This window comes from Erpetoichthys calabaricus, chromosome 2, assembly GCF_900747795.2.
Source record: "Erpetoichthys calabaricus chromosome 2, fErpCal1.3, whole genome shotgun sequence".
Lineage (NCBI taxonomy): Eukaryota > Metazoa > Chordata > Cladistia > Polypteriformes > Polypteridae > Erpetoichthys > Erpetoichthys calabaricus.
The window spans coordinates 51,066,074-51,088,600 of NC_041395.2; the positions used below are offsets into that span (position 1 = coordinate 51,066,074).

The 22,527-nt window shown below is 37.6% G+C and overlaps 1 protein-coding gene across 2 annotated transcripts in view; it reads right to left on the bottom strand.

Annotated features, from left to right (window-relative positions):
• dhcr7 (7-dehydrocholesterol reductase) overlaps positions 1–22,527 on the bottom strand; it is a 76,604-nt gene that overhangs the window by 14,633 nt on the left and 39,444 nt on the right. For both annotated transcript variants that reach the window (XM_028793791.2, XM_028793790.2), the window contains exons 2-4: positions 14,117–14,229; positions 5,776–5,998; positions 1,446–1,536 (exon numbers count right to left, since the gene is read on the bottom strand). In XM_028793791.2, coding sequence (XP_028649624.1) covers positions 1,446–1,536; positions 5,776–5,998; positions 14,117–14,223 — 421 coding nt within the window. In that variant the 5' untranslated portion in view covers positions 14,224–14,229. The remainder of the gene's footprint in view (positions 1–1,445; positions 1,537–5,775; positions 5,999–14,116; positions 14,230–22,527) is intronic.

A 22,527-nucleotide genomic window follows, 5' to 3' on the forward strand; every position in this document is an offset into this window, starting at 1 on the left:
GGACTTGCTTCCATTGCTCAGGGAGCTTAGAGTTGGGAAGCAGCTGGTGACAAGAGCTTACTTAACTTGTCGGAAGAAGGAAGTAAACAAGTTACTATTGTTAAGTTACACCCAGGGAGCAGAGGTGTTTATTATTTTCTGTTTACGTTGTACTTTGTTGCTTCCCTGTAATTATTTACTGAGACTTTGTTATTAAAGCCTTTGTTTTGTCATTATGGACTCCTATATTGGTGTCTTGGGTTGCGAGATGCCCCCTACAGAACACTAACATATATACACACTGTATATAGAAGCCAAGGTCTGTAATCCAGTTTGAATATTTGTAGCTAGAAATCCACAAAGAGAGAAAATGAGCCACATATCTTAAAATATTTTTTTATTCCTAAGCTTTTGACAACCTACCAGGTGTCATCATCAGAGGAAAATGATGATTAGACATACAGGAATCAACGGCAATATATAGTAAATGGGTGTGGATTTGGGGGGGGGGGAGGCATTGGTGTGTGGATTATTAAGGAGGGGTTCAGAGGGTGAAGTCAGAAATGTACTGTACATACACTTATGGTGAATTCTGTAAAACTCACTTTATAACCCCTCCACAGATTTTATAATAACAAACTGTAAATTTAGCATATTGTTTAAGACATACTGTATGCTTTGTGCAGGGCAAACATCATTTTTCCCAACAATGTTCACAGTGTGTTTCACTTTTTGGGCTACCCATCAAGACTACAGCTCCCACTACGGCTTGCGGGTATAAAATGGGAGTTCCACCAGAGGGATGCTGCCACCCTGTGTATTAGGAGAATATTCTGCCCTGGGAAGCAATCTCACTCTGTCCTTCTATTATGGCCTCCATGCTGGTGGCACAGTGGTAGCGCTGTTGCCTCACAGTAAGGAGATCATGGTTCATGTCTCAGTTCCTCTCTGTGTAGACAGCGCTTTCAGTGGTAAGAAAAGCACTATATAAATGTAAAGTATTATTATTACCAACAGTTAACCCAGCTGGGATGCCTGTCCACCCACATCTTTCTATTATGGAATCCAATCCAGGAAAGGAATTACCATCCACCTCCATCGGGATACTTGTCCCTCCGTTACGGCATTCTTGATTATTTAAATTCATCCATGTATCTGTTTTCTGGTTTGCTTTATCTAGTAAAGGATGATGAGGGATCCTGGCAGGGATGAATCCAGTTTATCATGTTTAGTACTGCGGTAGGACAGCAAACAGTTTAATTAGGAACTATGATTAAAATCAGAACTGACTTTTGACTGAGAAATGTTTTGTGAACAAACCCAGCCATCAAAACGTTACGCCACTCCTAAAATTTTGTAAGCTTGGGGGCTACACCATGTGACTTAATTGACCTTAGAATGGATTATTACAATGGAAGAAAAGTTTCACATAAATAATTCAAATCCAGATTTTAATGCTTTCTCACCCGCTGGTGTGCGTGCTCCTTCTTGTGCTCCACCCACATATCCTGGCAGAAAATAGTGACATAAATCTGGCAGGCACATGTACAGCACAACCTGAGGTGCACAGAGATCAAATATGGTAGAAAGAGGTTAAAAACACAGTAATGGATAATTTGATGAGTTCTTTAAACATCTGAAAAGAAAAGAGTGCTAGAAACTGCAATGCTAGAATGTTATTGGCATTCCTCATCATAAAAGATTCAACATTAATGCACTCCACTATATTATGCATGCATTATTCTCAATTGATTCCCATTATCTGAAATGTCTTCATCTGAAGAAAGGGGTCACCTCAACCTGTACACTTCAAAAACAGACAGCTTAGTGAGAAGACACTCCAAGTCACTTCACTGTCAGAAATGAATGTAGCGTTAAGACATAATGCTGACAGGCAGCATGAAAGCGAATGCTTTCATGTGATGTGAAATTTTGCATTCAAGTTGATAAATATTTTGTATGTCTTTATTTGTAACTTAGGCAAAGCAATGAAATATTAGTGTTACATTAGTGAGAAGCCTGCAGTGGGTTGGCGCCCTGCCCGGGATTGGTTCCCTGCCTTGCGCCCTGTGTTGGCTGGGATTGGTTCCAGCAGAACCCTGTGACCCTGTGTTCGGATTCAGCGGGTTGGAAAATGGATGGATGGATGGATAGTGAGAAGCATTCATGTTTATCCCCCTAGGACTAAGTCAGGAAAGTGAATTTTACGACAGGGTTAGGGGAAGTGCCTCAAACAAGTTTGGCCAATATTTCTCTACTGAAGTCTCCCAGGCAAACCCCTCAGGAAAGCCAGGCTGCCTAACTGCCAAGCTTTACCTTAACACATGGTTTGGAGGACAGGTGTGAAGGTATTCTGTCCCCCCATTGGTCTGAAGTATGGCTGTTTGGAACTGGCTTGTATCAGAAGCCTTTAAGTACCATGACGCCTTATTGGCTCTAGGGGTTGGACAGAAAAACTATAAATTTGCTTGCTTTACCTCACCCTCTCTCTCTTACACCAAATGATGAAGGAGCATCTCACACCATGAACTGAAAAGGACAACACGATGAAGAGCACAGCTCGGCAGCCATATTGAGATGGGCATATGGCCTATTTTGAAGAAAGCTGACCCATAATAAGGACTTAACTAGAGACATTTTAAGTAACTAACAAGTCTGTGTGCCGCCTGAAAATACACATCACTATTTATCAGGGTGTATGGTCACCAATATTCAAATGTACTTTGCAAATTGTTATTATTTATGAATATTATCAATAATACATTGTTTAAATTGTAACTTAACTCCTGCTTGTCTTTTACTACACCTAAATTCCTGAGGTTATAAATGTAGAAGGGAAGGTGAGGTGAAATTATATGGTACAATACCTTATAAGTCTGGGAGATTTGAGGCATTCTGACAAAGGCTACATCTTAATAATACAAAAGGGGAAAGTAGAGTAACATATTACTCTACCAAGACAAAACACCTATAGAAAGGAAAATCCTGCATTTCATATTCTGTATTTTCAGTAAATGAAATGGATCTATAAGACAATAACACACAAGTGAGGAGAACTGCCAGGTTATAAAGAATACACAAATGCCTGCCATAAACAGAGTCCTCATGCTCATGCATGTTTGGTCTTCAGCTCTTGATACCATGTACTTTCATTTTTTTTACTTTAGGTCAGTTACTTTATTTATCATATGTCATAAGGACAAACGAATTCTGACACTTCAACTTAACGAAACATGCAATACATAAAACAGCTTGCAAATCCGAACATTCACCTGCAACAGTACAACATAAATAGCTCAGTACATGCATTAACAGAATGTCCGTTTTTCAGTCTGACTTAAATATTGCTGAATATAAATATAATTTTTAAACAAAACCATAAAATAAAAATAAAATTCAAAATAAATGTATTTAAATATATTTTAAAATAAAATTGTACTATGCCTAATGCCTTAACTGGTCTTTATTCCTTCCTTGTACACCCGTTGCATGGCAGCATTTGGGTCCTAATCTTGGATCCTGAGAGGTGGTTTGTTATGTGGTTGGTATGGCAGTGTGCTGTATCAGTGCATGTTCCCAACCTCCTCCTCCTCCCATAATGGATTTACAATAGCAGTAATTAAACAACTCACTAATGACTGTTGCCATGATATATGCGGGTGCATGGCAGCACTCGCATCCTAATCTTGGATCCTGAGGTGGTTTGTCGTGTGATGGGTATGGCAGTGTGCTGTATCAGTGCATGTTCCCAACCTCCACCTCCTCCTCCTATAATGGATTTACAATAGCAGTAATTAAGTATCTCACTAATGACTGTTACCATGATGCATGACTCCTGGTTAAAACTTACTAAATATGTTGTAATATGTACTAAAATACAAATAAAAATTCAATAGATATACATTTTAATAGCGCTAGGCATAATACTTTATTTATTTAGAAAAAGAAACTACAATAGAGAACAAAGATATCAGACACTATTTCCTTATTTTTCCAAACTCTAGAACAATAGAACAATTCAATAAACTCCTTAATCAGATGACTGCTTTCTGTCCATATTCATGAGATCAGTAAACAAGTCATAACAGCACCATGATGCCTAAAATAATGGATGGATTCTCCTCAATCATGTGCTGACAAAGTCCTACCATAACGTGCCCTCTTTCAGTTTCTGACTGAAGTGCACGCGACATGTTACCCAGGTGGTTTTGGATGACTTTGGCAATGAGAAAGAGGAAAGTGAATTTGTCAGTGGATAGGCGTCCTTTATAAAAATCATTTTGTGTGCACAAAATAGATTGATATGCTAGTGTGGTGTAGAAACAATCCAATTTGCAGTTAGTGTAATTACCATATAAATCCATCCATAAAATTACAGGGGGCTGTCACAAGAGACGTAAGTGAGGCGGAGATTAAGTAAAATGGTGGGCTAACGTTTAGTCAGAAACAGGCATAGGTCAACGCTAGGTAAGATACATTTTGTCAAGAGTGAAAGGGTAATATCAAAATCAATGTTATTAGCAGTCCTAAATTATATTTTTAAATTAATTACAAAATCATTTAGAAGGAAGAAAACCATTCTTAAGAGTTATATTCAGGTGTACCTTTTTAATAAAGTTCATATACATTCTTATTGCTCATCCTTAAATAAAGTACGGTAACTGTTTCAATATCATGCAGTGAATAATGTGCACATATGTGTCTAACAAAGCAGCCACATCCTAAGTAACCACTGTTGAAACATAGAAACTGGTGACGTCCCAGGTGAGTGACAATAAACAAGTAATGTGATGAAGGAATGATCTAAATGAAATAGTAGGCAAAATTTAAAAGAAACTAATAATTGTGGCCAGCAAATACATTGATCCTGAAAATAACCAGAATTTGCTAAAAGTGAACCTAGTGCTGAGGTTTGGAGTCACTAAGCAGAGGTCAGAAACATCCAACAGACCTGGCTAAAATGATTGGACAAACTTCTAACAAGTCAACCCAATGAGCTATCAACCTTGAAAACTGAAATTAATTATTTTGAATGAAAATATTACTCTTAGGAACTCAGAAGAGTCTTTTATTTACTGTTCATAAAGATTAAACAAATGCTAAAGGCAACTTCTCATTCTTAAATAAAACTACATCTCCTATGTTAGAAATTGGTGTGCATACACTGGTAGCCATGCAATGGGAAAACGTTGCGGTGCTGCCACTAAATGTCAAAATGTTAAAACAGCATGAAAAATAAAAAAGAATTCATTCCAAGAAAACAAAACAAGGAAAATCTTTCAAAACACATCAAAATAAGGATAAAGGGCTGCAGGTCTTAGTAATACATAAAATATCACAAGCATGTGACACCTATAAGACTGGAATTGAACCAGTGCTTGCTTGGGGCTTTCGCAGGATATTTTAGATTTCCTTCCACATCCCTGAAGCCAAACGTGTTAAATTAACTGGAGGTTCAGAGCTAGTGAATGCGTCCGGTGATGAACTGGCCTAGCTGGAAGTGCTGCAGGAACAGTTTACCTGTAGTTGAATTTGCACAATTTTATAACATTCTCAAACTCAACTAATCCAATTCATTGTCATGGGGGGCTTGGAGCTAATTAAGGCAGTACACGTTGCAAGGTGTAGTAGGCAACTTTGAAAAAGGTTCCAGTCCACCACTGTTTAGTTGTATTAAGTGGGTTTCAAAATAAATCAATGAATGGATGGATTACAAGATCTATCAATGACAGTTTCCAAATATGAATAACAATCAGGGAAACCGTAAATATACACTACGGAAAATGTTTTGCTTACCTGAAAAGAGACCCAGATGGCGTAGATTTTTGCTGCAGTCCAGCTAAAGGAAGCTGCCCGATTCCAGATCTCCAAAGGGGTGGTCTTTCCAGTGTAAACCTCCATTAAGGGGTCCATCAATGAACACTGATACTGGTCACAGGCCATGACAAAGTAGAAAACAAGGAAAGGGGCAAAGCACAGCAACAAGAGGATGCTCACCAGAGAGAATGAGTCCACTTCCCTGAAAAATGAACAGACTAAGTATTAGCAAAGTCTGTGTTGGCCCATAAGCCGAGTGATGGATTGTTCTCGTTTCTTTCCAGATTTATAATTATTTCCTGTTTCCATGTCAAAACATTAACTCTACTTAGCACAGTGAGCTTATAAAATTACACATCCTAAGAATATGCCTTATAAAGCAAACAACATAACACTATAAGGTAAAGCATGCAAACAGCAGTAAATAAAGAAGCAATAAAACTATACAGAACAACTTTGCCTGGAGAATATGTTTTTCAAGTAAACATTAATAACCTCACAAAATACACATAGGGTTGTGGTGGGGATCGCAGTCACGACCAAAACTGTGTTGAACGGTACAGGGCCTTAAAATGCATACAACTGGTAATGGCAAAAGCAGCTGCCATTCCAAAATAATAATTGAGCTCCATTATTGGGCAGTAACATTTATGAGTATATTCGGTGCCTGAAAATGCATACACTTGGGGGAAGTACTGGGGAAAGCGACAAAATGAGTCCTGGTTGGAAGCCAGCAATGTTCCCATAGGAAGGCAAGGGGTAGGAGGTCCAGCAGGGGTCCTAGCAGTGGCCCAACAGACGTGACAAATGTTTGCCAACTAGCCAACCAACCACACACGGAACCTGCTAGGTAACCATCTAAATAATCATACTGTGATTCAGACCTATGAATGTAATACTCCGATTTTCACCCATTCAACTAAGCGAAAAAGCCACAATGACACAACGTCAGCGGCATTGCCTCAGGTGCTGATATCTGATGTTCGATCCCCGCAAGGTGAAACTAAAGTGTGTACAGCTGATGAGCCCCAATTTGGGCGAAATACGTGTCATGTACTCTTTGTATTATTTGGCAAGGACTGTATCACACATTTATGACCTGCTTCTCGCAACTGAAAGGATGTGGCAGATGTTTGCCGACTGGCTGACTAACCACACATATTACCTGGTAGGTAACCATCCATATAATCAGACAGTGATTCATATATCCAGTAATATATAAATACAGTATATATATATATATATATATATATATATATATATATATATATATATATATATATATAGAGAGAGAGAGAGAGAGAGAGAGAGAGCAAGGACAATATGTAGACATGGCAGAGATTTTGGAGACACAATATTCTTTTTTAATGAACAGACAATAGCATGCTATACTTGTATTAAGGCTTTTGTGATGGAGGTCCTTATACTAACAGCCACTACATTCAGAACTGGAAAATGCTTGCATTATCACTTCTCTGGACAATAAAGCCAATTAGCTTTGTATTACATGTGTAGAGCTAATTCAGATTATTTAGTTGAGTACTTTGGTCCAGCACTGCTGAGTTTTTGACTATGATACCATTCCTAATAACTGAAGTCACAATAATTACATGAGAGACTCTCCAGTGCATAACAATAATGTGTTGAAAATCCAAAATGCCACCCTCATTTCAATCCAATCAAAATCGACCATACACAGTGCTGAGATGTTTATCTGCTGAATTCATGTGTGTGAAGAAACACGGGAAATTGTCAGTGGAAGAGCTCACACAGAGATAACTGATTCATTTATTTTTGCTTTAAAATGGCCATAAATACATAAAACTTTAATCTATGTTTCAGTTCTTGTATTCCATCAGTATGAAGAGTCTTTTCCTGGCTCTAATTAAATTGCTTAAAGTTAATGATTAAATAGCACAGGTTCAGTACCCTAAACAGAAACAGTAATACAAGAAAACAAATATCATTCAGTAAAAGAATAAAACAAATGAAAACAGTTTGTGTCATTGCTTGAATATTAGATTATTACTGCAGAATGTCACAGAAAAGAGGTCTGAATCTGAATCTTATGTTCAGAAAAGGAAGTAGTAGTGGGCCCCATAAACTCCAGAGGACATAGAGGATCTACTCATGGAGGGGGGTGGGAAATAAGATGTCCCTTCCTTTGTCACTGACACTTTGTTATTTCAAAATCCATTAAACTATTGGTGACCTAAAAATTATTAAAAATGGACAGAAGCAGCGTGCAGTAAGAATGGATGATATTTATTAAAAAGTGGCAGCAATGGGTAAATGTTAGAAAAATAAAAATAGTAGCGCAAGTTGAAGTAAGATTTATTACACAAGTTAATTTTGAGATTTGTTACCAAACCCAAAAAAGTAGTAGCATCACAGTGACTGGACAAAGAAGAGTAACAAAACCTATGAAATCTGGACGCACAAAACACGAAAAAAAACCACGAAAAAGCACAACATGACAGTACTGAAATACTTATAAATACTATGCTGGCTGACTATGTGGATTTTAAAAGTTCTGCTCCATCTGTTTTAATGAAAAGAAGCAGGATGTGAATAGATGAGATCTTTGAAAAACAGGGTATCACCATTCTGATTGTTGACCTTGGAAACAGTAAAAATAACAATGCCCTCTGGCATCATCCTGTGTAAACTTCTGACAAAGAAAATTCTTCCAGTAGGAAGGATTTGGATATTTTACTGTAAATTATATTGGGATTTAAAATTATATAAAATGCAAGCAACTAATATATACCCAGTTACACATCACCGCATTGACCACACTGAACATAGACTGCAAAAAAGGAGTGAAAATTCTTGTAATTTTTAATCAATAATAAACCAAAAATTGAAGATGCTTAACTTTCTAAGTCAAAGAAGAACATGAATTAGATGAAATGTGCCTGAAATGAACTGGCCAATCATCCCTAGATGGCAGTGGTTAATTTTTCGGTACTGTAATTTACATTAGGTGGTTTACCAGTTATAATTAATGCCTCAGCATAATATTCAAATAGCATATTGTGTCTGGTACTTAAAGTACTCATAAAAAAAGGCATTACAGAAATCAAACATCACATGACCACATGAAGTGCATACACCACTTTTTAAATGTCTGTTCTAATACATAAATGTAGCACAGCCATTACATTAACCCATGATAACAAAGACTGTCAAGCCAGCTTCAGTTGCATGAAAGGTTTCCTTGCAAAGAAGTCTCCAGTTGTTGGTAGATTTATTTTTAAAACTACAACAAATCATTTACTAATAACTAGCTCACTGAGCAAGTGTTAAAGTTTCTAGAACTCTAATGTTAGTCATTATCCCAGCCCAGAGTAAATAACACTGCCCACTGCACATTCTGGAAAGCTGCTTTCAGAATGAACTTGCTGGTTAAAGAATAACCAGTGCACATGTGCAAACAAAACACTTTCAAGTACAAATTGTTTCTTCAGTTGCTTTTGACCTAATTTTATTCTACAGTCCATGATAACTGCCGCTTCAACATTTTTCAATAACAGCTGTATTTTTTGAAGTAGGTAGAAATAAATGAGAATAATCTTATTGTGGGCTTTAGAAAAGAAAAAGCATATTAAAGGTATAATGCAGTCATAAAGTGCTTGCCACTGCTCACGGTTCTGGACTAAAGCAAGGCCTTAGGGTTTTTTACTTTGCTAATGTGCCATTTAGTAGTATTTGGATAGACAGATACAATGAGGAGCAGCATGTGCAGAATTTAGTGCTTACATTTCTTCATGAAATGCATATATGCTAGTCATTTAACTGTAGAGGCAAGAAAGCTTCATAAGATGTCTTGTTCTCCATTGAGAACACTATAAAACAAACAAAAGTGGTGATAAATCAGTCATGAATCTCTATCATGTAAAAAATATAAACCTTTCAGTGGCTAAAGGCTGATTCAAACCTTTTAGACCACCATCGGTGTCAAGTGGGATAAACCTAAATGGCGTAACTGAGGATAACATGCAGTCTATATTGGTTAATACATTGTCATGCAGTTCCAAAACTGTGAAACTCCAGAGACACATAGTGTCACTGTCAGGTGTTCATTTCACGTTCACACCAAAACGCTTCAATATATTTTTTAAAATGTATTTTTGTGCATTGTCAGGCATGCATTAGTGCTTTCTTGGTAGTGTTTCTTTGTATTTTTACTGTTATTTTGGTGACATCATATTATTCCAGTTTTGTACTTTTGCTTTCATGGGTATGCCATGTTGGAGCATCAAATCATTGGAATGCTGAATGTTATTAGGCATGTGATGCACAAAACATTATACCTGATATAATCATATTTGTGACATAAAACAGGGGTAGACAACGTCGGTCCTAGAGGGCTGCAGTGGCTGCAGGTTTTTGTTCTAACCCAACTGCTTAATAAGAAAAAAATCCTTGCTAATCTCAGTTCTTATTTAAGCTTATGGCATGTTGGTCTGCAATATTATGTTCTTATATTGTAGATTTTTTTCCTTTCCAATGAAATCATCCAAAAGATTTGAAGCCTAAAACTGATACTTTTTAGTCTATCACATTTTTCTTTCAAGTGTTTTATTAAATAAATGAGTGCATGATGAAGCCACACAGTTGTAAATGGAAACAAGTTTGATGGAGAACTGCTGGCTCCTTCGTCATTTGCATCTTATTGCTAATAAGGACCCACTAAAAACACTGAATGCAGCTGTTTATGACTGAAATAAGCCATTAAGGGTGAGGAACCTTAACAAGCGACACCACTAAAATGAAGCATCAAAATATCACTTGAGCAATAAGTGCTTCATCAGCAATAACTGAGTTCTCATTAAGAAACTGGGTTGGAACAAAAACCTGCAGCCAGTGTGGCCCTCCAGGACCGATGCTGCCTACCCCTGCACTTTAAGCAGTGTCTGAACTTTGTGCACATTAAAGGAAGAGTTCACAAGGGACTTGCGTTTGAACAATAAACAAATTAAGGTTTAGATTCTATTTTTGACTTTTCTTTGTATTTCAACTGCTCTTCTAAAAAAGCCTCCAAAGAAAGAGTCATACAATTTATGCCACTCTCACTAAAACCAGTCTGAGACGACTTACACGGACCACAACAGATACATCCCTCATTTTGAAAACAGATGCATTTGAAGGTTGGTAGCAGAGCAAATGTGTGCCATTTCATGCCTTTACTATTGTTAGATGTTTTAAGTTAATTACTTTTGTACTTTAAAAAACTGTGGTAAGAGATGAGCATCGATTATCAAGAAATTAACAAATAATGTGCTGAACCTCTTCTATTAATTGATTTTCCAAATATTTGGAGCAGTAGGAAAGTACCCAGTAAAAATGCAAAACAAAACACATTAAAAAAAGGTGAATCTTCTGTTTTAATTGAAACAAATTTGATGATGTGGATGCCAAAGGTTTCATGGTTTGTGCTTCTTACAAAAGCCACCTTTGTTGAACATCTAATTTTGCCCTCAGAACAGCAATTTCTTTTGGGTGCCTGATTGGCATGCTGCTCCTCCTCTGAGCATTCTGAAAAGATACTCTTCCACTTTTTCTGCTGTTTATTTTGTTCCTCTTAGCTGGCTTCTTGTTTTCATTTGGACGTCTTTGAACATTCATCTGCTCTCATTTTAACTGACCTTAATCCTCAATTACAATACGCTCTCCCCGATTATAAACTCTAAGAAATTCCTTTAATTTTCACCATTTAGAAACATCGATAGATGATGACTGACAGACAGACAGACAGACAGACAGACAGATAGATAGATAGATAGATAGATAGATAGATAGATAGATAGATAGATAAGCTGAAACATACAATTGTAATTCTAAGTACAAACGGTTCTACTGGGAGCACTTGATGGACTGATTAAGTGCGTTAATAGCTCTTGGGATGAAACTGTTTCTGTTCGAGGTTCGTGTAGGAAAGGCTCTGACGCATTTGACGAATGGGAGAAGTTCAAATAGACTGAGGCATAGAGACACAAATGAGCAAATTGATTATTGTATATGATGTAAATGGTCGTCTGGAAGGCAAAAAACGGCTAGGGCCAAAAGTAACTGCAACATAGCACATGGCAGGTAACAGTCCAACAGTGTGAAAGCGAGAAAGAGGAACTCTTAGTATACCTTTGCATGCCAAAGTATATAGACTGGACTGTCAAGTTCTCTTTAGGTGTTAAGACAAAGTCACAGTACACAAATTCTAGTCATATGGTATGTCAGACTTGCCAGCTGAATTTGCTGATCTCGTTGCCAGACCATGTCAGTTTACATGACTGAAAATCACTGCCTATGTCAAACTTAACAGCTGTGTGCAGATTTTCCAGTGTAGCTGTGCTTGCCCCTTTTTCTGCCTACCAAAAACAGCCTCCTGATGTAGCTGGCGCTATACAAAATGTTAACAGTTATGGTGAGTTCAGCTGCAATTGCTGGCCCTTTTATATTCATTCCACTTTATTGTGCTACAAAGAACATGAGACATGAGACTGATAATCTTCTCTTCTGTTTGTGTGGGCCTTACTCCTCATCACTGCCTTTTATGTTCTCGTATTTCCGAATGAGCATTTGTTGATTGTCAGTTATTATGTACACAGAGCCTGGTTCTACAATTAATGATAAAATCATACGTGTTTGATTTTGGTGAGACAGGTAGTGGACTAGTTGGACTGACTTGCTGGGTATGGCAGACTATATGACTAGACTTTATGGGAGGTTGCTGCCAACTACGTCCAGTTAGCTAAGATTATGTAAATAAAGGCTATGACTCAAAATCAGTGGAAAACTCACCTAATGTGACATGGCCTTTATTGGTGCACCAGAATTAATCTGAGGACACTACAGAGAAAGCAATGCAGTGCAGGGCAGAATCTCAGGGACAATTCCTTGATGCCATCCAGTAGCAGTAGATATAACCAATTCTGCAAAAGTGGGACTCAGCTGCCTGAAAAGAAATGAGCAGGCAAGACAGGAGCTCTTTGAAAACATAGACCTTTAAAGGCTGGTAGATACTCAGGAGTCCTGGGACTTTTATTGGAGGGTGCTATACCCATAAGATCTTAGAGCTTCAAGGGGGTAATATTAAACAAGTAATCAGGAGTTGGGGATTAAAGTCTGCCCCAGTCAGAGGTGAATGAGTTCTACAGTTGGGAGATAAGCAACATGTTGTTTTATTGGTAGGAAGATAAGGGGTTAAAACTTGGAAAGAAAGAAAAAAGCGAGAGATTGCAAGATGGTTGTACTTATGGAATGAGTAAATTTAAAAACCAACAAAAGAGACCTGCGGTGGGTTGGCACCCTGCCCGGGATTGGTTCCTGCCTTGTGCCCTCTGTTGGATGGGATTGGCTCCAGCAGAACCCCGTGACCCTGTGTTCGAATTCAGCGGTTTGGAAAATGGATGGATGAATGGAACAAAAGAGACACCCAGGAAAAAAAAAAGTGTTGAACAGCAAGGTCACAGCGACAATTGTGATTTTATTGGGCCTTTCTCTTTTCCTTTGCTCCAACCTTGTTTGGCTCAATAGAAAAGGGGAACATTTTATATCTGCAAAGCTATGGGGCACTTATCTATCACAATGGGTATGGGTATTGTATTGACATTACAAATTATTGCACATTTTGTGTATGATAGAATGGACAGCACCACTGCCTCACCACTCTAGGAGATTGAATTTAAATCCTATACCCAGTCACTCTCTGAAAGAATTTTGTTCTTTTTCCCCATGTCTTAGGATTTCTTCCATGTACTTCATTTGTTCCAAGAAATGTGTGTTAGATTAAATAATTCATTCATTCCTTCCCAGCAATGTTAAATCGGACAACTAGATAGATGGCAGGATGTGATGTCTGTTGTATTTTTAATAAGAGTAAGTGCAGCAAGAATAACAGCTCAGAAAACTGACAAGGTGGACCTCAGTGCCTTTTCAAAACAAGCAGAATAAATCTTTCCAAGATGGGAGGAAGTCTGTGCTTTCTTTTAACAGCTTTCTCCATTTTGTATTCTTTTCTAGTCTTGTCATTCCAGTTTAAAGTTTTCTTTCACCATTCTGTCTCAAGAATCTCACCCGCAATATGGATCTACTTTTCTTTTCATTCAAACTGATTTTAAGTGAACTTTGGTAGGTTAAATGAACTTTCCCATGATGTCAATTTGGCATTCTGTAGCCTGGCATTCCATCTGTAGTACTTCTAGAATGCACCAATGGTAGAACAGGCAAAAATAACAAAACATAGGTATGCCTATGTTGATCCTCCAGTGCAGTGCAAATTCTACATAACCTCCCACATCCCGCACACTTATCTTACCAGGCCCTGCCCCACTGTCCCAGCTGGCCCTTTTCATTTGTATCAAGTCCATTGGTTGAAGATCTGTTGCGTCGTCTGCTGGCAGAGAATGATTGGTACATTGTCATTGCCTCCTGGAAAGACAGAGAAAAAGAATGCTTATTAGATTTAGGAAACCTAAAAGAACAAAGACACTACGGCCACACACTTGAACAGTCAAACAGATCATTTTTTAAACTATGTAAAATTCCTTTTTATGGATAACTAATAAATACTATTGCTTCAATGGTGGCAAACACAAAAAATGAAGGGTATTTTGGTCACAGGAGTGACTTCCAGTTTAAAAAACAGCAGTACCCCCTGAAACGCATTGGCTTTGGTTTGAACCCTGAGTATCAATCGAAGGCCTTGGTTTTGGACATTAAGAATAATTTGCTATATACATATTGTTAGTCCTGCTGGTTATTGGTTATTGGGTATTGTGGTTCTCAATCTGCTTTGAGTTAAACTCCTTCCATTTAATACACAATAGGCTATATTTACATCATTGTTTTGAGAATGACACAAATATTAATTTTCACAAAGTTTGCTGCCTTAGTTTTTATGATGGCAATTTGCATATACTCCAGAATGTTATTAAGGCTGACAGATGAGATTAGACAGGAGTCCCCGTGGACTATGATATTTGCTGATGACATTGTGATCTGTAGCGAGAGTAGGGAGCAGGTTGAGGAGACCCTGGAGAGGTGGAGATATGCTGTAGAGAGGACAGGAATGAAGGTTAGTAGGAACAAGACAGAATACATGTGTGTAAATGAGAGGGAGGTCAGTGGAATGGTGAGGATGCAGAGAGTAGAGTTGGCGAAGGTGGATAACTTTATATACTTGGGATCAACAGTACAGAGTAATGGGGATTGTGGGAGAGAGGTGAAAAAGAGAGTGCAGTCAGGGTGGAATGGGTGGAGAAGAGTGTCAGGAGTGATTTGTGACAGACGGATATCAGCAAGAGTGAAAGGGAAGGTCTACGGGATGGTAGTGAGACCAGCTATGGTATATGGGTTGGAGACGGTGGCACTGACCAGAAAGCAAGAGGTAATAGAGTTAAAGATGCTAAGATTTGCATTGGGTGAGACGAGGATGGATAGGATTAGAAATGAGTACATTAGAGGGTCAGCTCAGGTTGGACGGTTGGGAGACAAATCAGAGAGGCAAGATTGTGTTGGTTTGGACATGTGCAGAGGAGAGATGCTGGGTATATTGGGAGAAGGATGCTAAGGATAGAGCTGCCAGGGAAGAGGAAAAGAGGAAGGCCTAAGAGAAGGTTTATGGAGGTGGTAAGAGAGGACATGCAGGTGATGGGTGTAACAGAACAAGATGCAGAGGACAGAAAGATATGGAAGACGATAATCCACTGTGGCAACCCCTAACGGGAGCAGCCGAAAGAAGAAGAAGATGAATTGCAATTAATACCAACTGCTGCCAACCCGGACCTTCACAGCAATAAGGGAAAATCCTAATAAAATGCACATGAAATAACATAAATTTTGAGTTTGTCTCAAAATGTCTGTGAACATAGCACAACTACCAGTTAAATGTAGCTAACAATTTAGTGATTGGCTAGCTCTTAGAAATGCATTAAACAGTAATTAGTGGATCTCAGATCATCACTGAATCACATGTAATCGAGTATTAGCTCTTATATATGAGTAACTTCATTCACATGAATGTGAAATAATCCTATTTTCATTACAGAGTGCAATGAATGAATTTTTTTAGTTATTCAAAATTTATGATACAACTGCACTTTCTCTAGGCAACAACATGTGCATGGTTTAAACCTGCCCTATATGGACATGGGACAAAAAGACCCAATCTCATTCATACTATGAATAACAAATTTACAAGACAAAATAAACACACCTAAAGAATGAAAGCAAAAAGTACATTACTGTGATTAATGAGCATGCATTTCCTTTTAAAAATATACTATTAGTTGAGATACTAACCCGAAAACAGAAACCAAAAAACATGCAAGGGGTGACATGCAAAAGTTCTTAATGGGTCTAAAAAGAATCAAAATTGGTAACTCAGAATTCTTAAAATTAAAGTGACCACTAATATAATTGTTATTTTCTTTTAGGCCATATGTATTACGAAAAAATATTTTTGGACATACTTTATCTCTCTATTATAAAACAAAATCATGGGAAGAGAGACAAGACGTGATTTTCTCAGAGAGATACTTTCATGTCCCGCAAGACGAGACTTTATGCCAAGAGATTTAACCACACCTGGGGCCAAAAATAAAAGACAGAGTAGATGATAAAGTAGAATGTCGTAAAGAATTCAAAAACACTGGCGCAGTGCACATGCAGAGCAGGTTAGAGATAATGGAAGTATGAAAATTCGAAAGTCTCAAAAAAATGATAGTAAAGATCGCATTAGTGCAAACAAAGGTAAATTATTACTCGGTGAAATAACGGAACAGCAAAAAGATATTGAATATATTGTTCGGCTTTAAACTTTAAATTGGAGGCTTGTAGATAGTCTAATTCATGCTGCCATTGGGGAAAAGTAGTGTTTCTTTCCAATGAAGAGGCGTATCCACGAGAATTAAAAGATTTGTTGTTTGGTGAAAGTGAAATCCTGCAAGAGAAAATTTCAAGCCCCGTGAGACAAGAGCTTACTCAAAGATATTTGGGAAAGTCCTGACCACATAACCATGCATATGGTTCAATCATTTCTCATTTGAGTGAATGCTATTGTCAGACACATTTCTTGTAGAGAGAAAGAAACGATATTCACTCGCGGGCAGTTATACATTGCATTATCACTATGTAATTTCTAACACGGAATCAAAATTCAATGCGATATTGACAAAAAGCAAAAAGCTAAAAGAGATTGAATATACACAGGACACAGGTGATATGACAAAAGTATGTAGATATTGTTCGGCTTTAAACTTTAAGTCAGAGACTTGTAGATCATCTAATTCATGCTGCCATCAGGGAAAAGTAGTGTTTATTCCCAATGAAGAGGCCTATCCACGAGAATTAAGTTTTGTTGTTTGGTAAAAGTGAAATCCACATACGCCAGCGGCAGAGGCACGTAGCGCAGGCGGGGGTTGGTGAGTGAAGCGAGCAGGGGGCAAATCCCCCTAGTTAGTGTATATATATATATATTATTTATTTATTACTTTTATTTACGGTAGTTTAGTCTAATTTTACAGGCATTGACCAATAAACCTACATTTAATTTTGTTAATAAAAAATGAACAGTTAACACCTGTGGTCAACAGTTTAATTATAAAAATACACTTTACACAAACACACAGGTTTGTATGCATATGGTTATGCAGGACCTTAGTGCAAAAACGTTTTTAAAGGGAAAAAGTGGGGGAAAAAAAATTTGGAATCTGTATCGGAGTCAGCCGATCAAGTAACATGAAATCAGTGATCGGTACTGGGATTAAAAAACCTGATCAGAGCATCCCTAGTGGAAGGGTACTTTGTTTAATAAAAATACCTTCAACTGAAGGTGAATTGTCTGAATGTAGTTGTGTTTGGAGATTTGGGACTCAGTGACACCCCTACAGGCCACACTATATATTAAACATACAGAGAGCTACTGATATGTAAAGAAGCACTGTAAGTTAGCAAGTATTGTGTTAGACTGTAGGATTTTAAGGATCTTCAGAACTCAACCTGATTTTATTTTCATCGAATAGGTGAATACAATTTTGCAAGCATTGTAGGATTAAATGACCTGTTCTTGTCAAAGTTGATCTAACGTTACACAGATAGGCATTTTATATGAGGTAAACTATGTTATAAAAAATACACTACTAGATGAAAGATATTCAAATTTGGCAAACGAAATGATCAAGCAAATAATCAATTTAGCTTACATGTTTCACAAATTTGCAAGCTGACAATTGACTAGGCAAAAGAAAAATAACACTATTTTTTTCTTTTTTTCAGAAATGACTATTCTATACAATAATGAATTATATTAACTTTATGATCCCTGGTTATGCAAGGTCAGCTTATTCATCCATCCATTGCTAAACCCGTCCAGTTCAGGGTCAAGGGGCCTGTTGCCTATCACTGTGACACATACAGTACGTCACAAAGTAAGAAGCAACGTTTGTTATGTCACCAGCACATTCACAACTATACTCGCGTGTATGTAGACAACTTTGAGTCACCATGTAACAGAACACACACATGTTTGGGATGAGGGAGAAACACAGCAGTAGTGCACGCACATAGAAATGAGGAGAACACCCAGAAGCCACACAAGCAGAGTTTGAGCTGGGGTTGTAAAGTGTGGAGTATGGAGCCGCAAGGTAGCTGTAAAACGTCAGTTTGTTAATTTAGCCTTCAAAATGTGGCTTGCTATTTCACATTTTACTTCTTCTTTTTATGAGGAATTACCTGGAGAGCAGCTAACTGACACCAGGTGCCCTACCTTCTTATTCAGCCACTATTCGTTTTGTACAGTATGGTTTTCTGGACACATAAGTAGCTGATGAAACTGCTGCAGCTGCATTGCATAATCTGCTTTCACCTAATAGGTCAAATTTTATTCACTATGCCAAAAGGGACCCTATTTTTGTGAGTATGTGTGTGTGCATGACATGTTGTAAAGAGCCCACTGAGACATTTGTTAAAGAACTGCACAATCAGCCAAGTCAGTCAAGGCCACTAAGATATGAAGCAACAGTGTTGGCACATTTTTCCTTAACTCTAGAAATCACCTCGCACATTTGTAACTTCAGTATCCGAGTCTCATTGCGCTGCAGCAGGTTTCAGTTCCTAACACTTCTCATTTCATTCTTTTTATCATCTGTTTTTCCCTTAATTGTACAAGGCATTTGGGCTCTAACTGAATGTTGTTTCAGAAGAGTTGAGGTTTTAAAAGAAAGCATGGGTTTTAAACTGTGTTATAGTCACCTGGACTAAAAAGCAAGGATAGCTGGGGAAAATTTGAACATATGTATATTCAACATAACAAAAAGGGTTGAATTATAAAAAAATATAAGGACTTAACTTTGCAAAAACAAGTATAAACCCCTGTCACCAATCATGGTATGTGTGCATCAATGTAAAGTAAATGAAGTGGTTTTGAACTTGTGAGTACGGAAGCCGAGAGAGGACGTGCAATATCGTTTTTTTTTTTTTTAAATTGTCTCTTTGAGATAACAGACTAATTTTATCAAGATGTTGAGAAAACGAAACTTAATCATTGCTCCTGGCATCAGGCTCGCTTAGATTGCGATGCCTATACAGCTGAAGCCTTGCTAACCGTCTTCTTAAATGCCGAACACTAACGTTACTATTTTCTAAACTAAGGCAAAAACATATTTCAGCCTGCGTCAGCCCTTGATTGAACAAAAATGTGACAGTTCTGCTCTTCTGCCATTTCAAACAGGGCATGGCTTCAATAAGCTAAACATTAAACATTAGATACAATTATTTCTTGTTTTCTCTTGATCTCAATAAAATTAGTCCGTTATCTCGAGGAAACAATTAAAAAAATAACAATATTGCACATCCGCTATCCACTTCCATATGTGAGCAACACAGGCCTGTTAAAAACTCTTATGACTCTTCCCAATTTTCTATGATATTGCAAATATTTGAAATAAGCATTATCAAAGATGGGTGGGGATGGTTCAACAAACGGCTTTTAAGGAAGATGGGGACTACACATGACCATAGTTAAAGGGTACTTCCAGTTTAATTATTGGTAATGACATTTTTTAATTTAATGAATAAATCACAATGCTCGCAGTTGGGAGACCTGGGGACCTGGGTTCGATTCCCGGGTCCTCCCTGCGTGGAGTTTGCATGTTCTCCCCGTGTCTGCGTGGGTTTCCTCCGGGCGCTCCGGTTTCCTCCCACAATCCAAAGACATGCAGGTTAGGTGGATTGGCGATTCTAAATTGGCCCTAGTGTGTGCTTGGTGTGTGGGTGTGTTTGTGTGTGTCCTGCGGTGGGTTGGCACCCTGCCCGGGATTGGTTCCCTGCCTTGTGCCCTGTGTTGGCTGGGATTGGCTCCAGCGGACCCCCGTGACCCTGTTCGGATTCAGCGGGTTGGAAAATGGATGGATGGAAATCACAATGCTAGATATCTATTTTTAATCAGCTAATTTGTAGTTATTGCCTATTTTGTCAGTGAACAAATACATATTAAAGGCTGACTAATTAAAGAAATCGGCCTTCTGTGTAACATTTGGACATTTTATAGCAAAAGCCCATGCCATCTCTCTTAAGCATTTTTGCTGAGGTGAAATGAAAAGACAGGTTAGAAGCATATGAGAGGTTATTAAGAGGTATTAAACACTGGTAAAACCAAAACGTTTTATTTTTTAAGATATAAAAGTGACCACTAATATACTTGTTGTAATGTCCAAAAACATTCTATGCCACTCAAAGAGAATATTTTTGTGTAGCTTGTGCCTCTTTTCCTTCTGTAACTGACTTGACGTCAAATAACTGATATCAAATTACGGTAGTCCTTCAGAATGGGAAACATTTTATAGTCATACAAGGCCACACGTCTGGATAATATGATAGGATGGTATCTCTTTGAATCCACGGTTTCTCACTTGTTACTTTGTGAATGTCATTTAGCAGAAGAGGGATTGGTCGACAGTTTTCCTCAGTGTTTTTCCCTAACTAACTGCCACAAACACCAAAGTAAATTATCAGATATTGACTGGTTTCAGAATGTGGGTCTCTTGAGAAACATAACCAATACAGAATACATGCACATCATCTTCATTCTTTCATGTTAAGAGAATCACTATGCTTCCATGGCTGCAACTCTATTTCGACTCTGGGTCATAGTCATGTATCCCAATTTCCTCTCTAGTTATGAAACACCTCTTAAATGTCTTCCAGTCTAAAGTCAATAGAGATTCTCCATGGAGCACTGTATGCAGTTTTGCTTCACTTTACAAGTCAGCATTCTGAGCACACAATGTAAAAAGACTTGGTTATGAAGAATGGATTAATTTGAGGAGTCTTTATTGTGTTTGTTGATGATTCAACTTTATTGTCATTGTACATGGTAACAATATTTTGTTTTGCAGTTAAAGTCAAAAGCCAGCCACATCATGGATCATTCTCAAGAGATGTCCTTGCACGATGAAAATCTGCAGCCCAACCCATTTTTTGCGACTGAGCAATTTTCCTTTTAAAATTAAACTGACTTCGAAAACAGGAGCAAACCAAAAAACAGAAGAAACCTGAACAAAACCCCTACTGCCATCTCCAAAGCTGAAACATGATAAAAAAAATCTCTTGACAATAAGAGTGAGACAGGAAGAACATCCAAAAGAAAAAGAAAATTAGAAAATCAAAATTAAAAATTCATCTTTTCCAGAGGATTTGAACCAGAACTGACTGGTTAGAAGAACAATGCCCCAGTGATATAACCGAGTAGAGGAAGAGGATGTCATGTTTCTACATGTGAGTTTTCTACCCTTCCAAAGAAATTTAGAAATTTCAGATCTAATCTTAAGACTATTTAGAATAGTGGTAGAGGTACAATCATTGAATGGATAAAGCTAAGGTGAATAAGTGGAGTTCATTTTGACAGTTTTAACCCCAGGCTAGAAAGAAATCATTAGTCTTGGGCCAGAAGTTTAGAAAATTAACTACTCCATTAAGTAAATATTTAAAGTTATGAAATGCAGTACTTTTTAGGATATGGAATACATTTATACCCTGATATTAAAACTGAGGAACAATATAGATATCAGGAAGAAAGGTAATAGGTTTGCAAAAATTGCTGAGGGGTAGTAAAAATGATTTAGCCATTTAATCTTGTATTGCTTAAAGTGAAAAAGGTCTGAAGGAACATTATTTAGAAAAAAATAATAGCATCTGCATTAAGTAAAATAGACTGGTGAGAATCACATACAGTAATTGGAGAAATCATATTCAAAGAACAAATTACAAGAGCCAAAGGCCGAAGAGACAAGACAAGGAATATGCATTAAAAGGGCAGTCTTAAAGTGTGGGATAGTGAAAATGTGTGAAATATATCTGAGTTATTCAGTACGGCAGATGGGGAGATTTACGTGAAGTTTTGATCATATTAATAAAATGTTGTAGTATTATCCTATTGAAAGAATCAAATGCTTTCTTGCTATCAACAAACAATAAGGCAGTAGGAGAATCAATACATGCAACAGCATTAATAATGTATAGCAGTCTGCACATATTATAAAACTGGTTTGATCTGGTTTGACCAGCTTGTCAATGACACTATTTAACCTTTGACCTAAAACTTTAGTCTATGTTAATTAGCTATAAGGGTCTATAATTTTGACAGAGGAAGAGATCCCGATTATGTTTGAGTGGTAACAAAATCAACATAATATTAACAGAAGGAGGTAACTTCAGATTATTTAAAGAAAA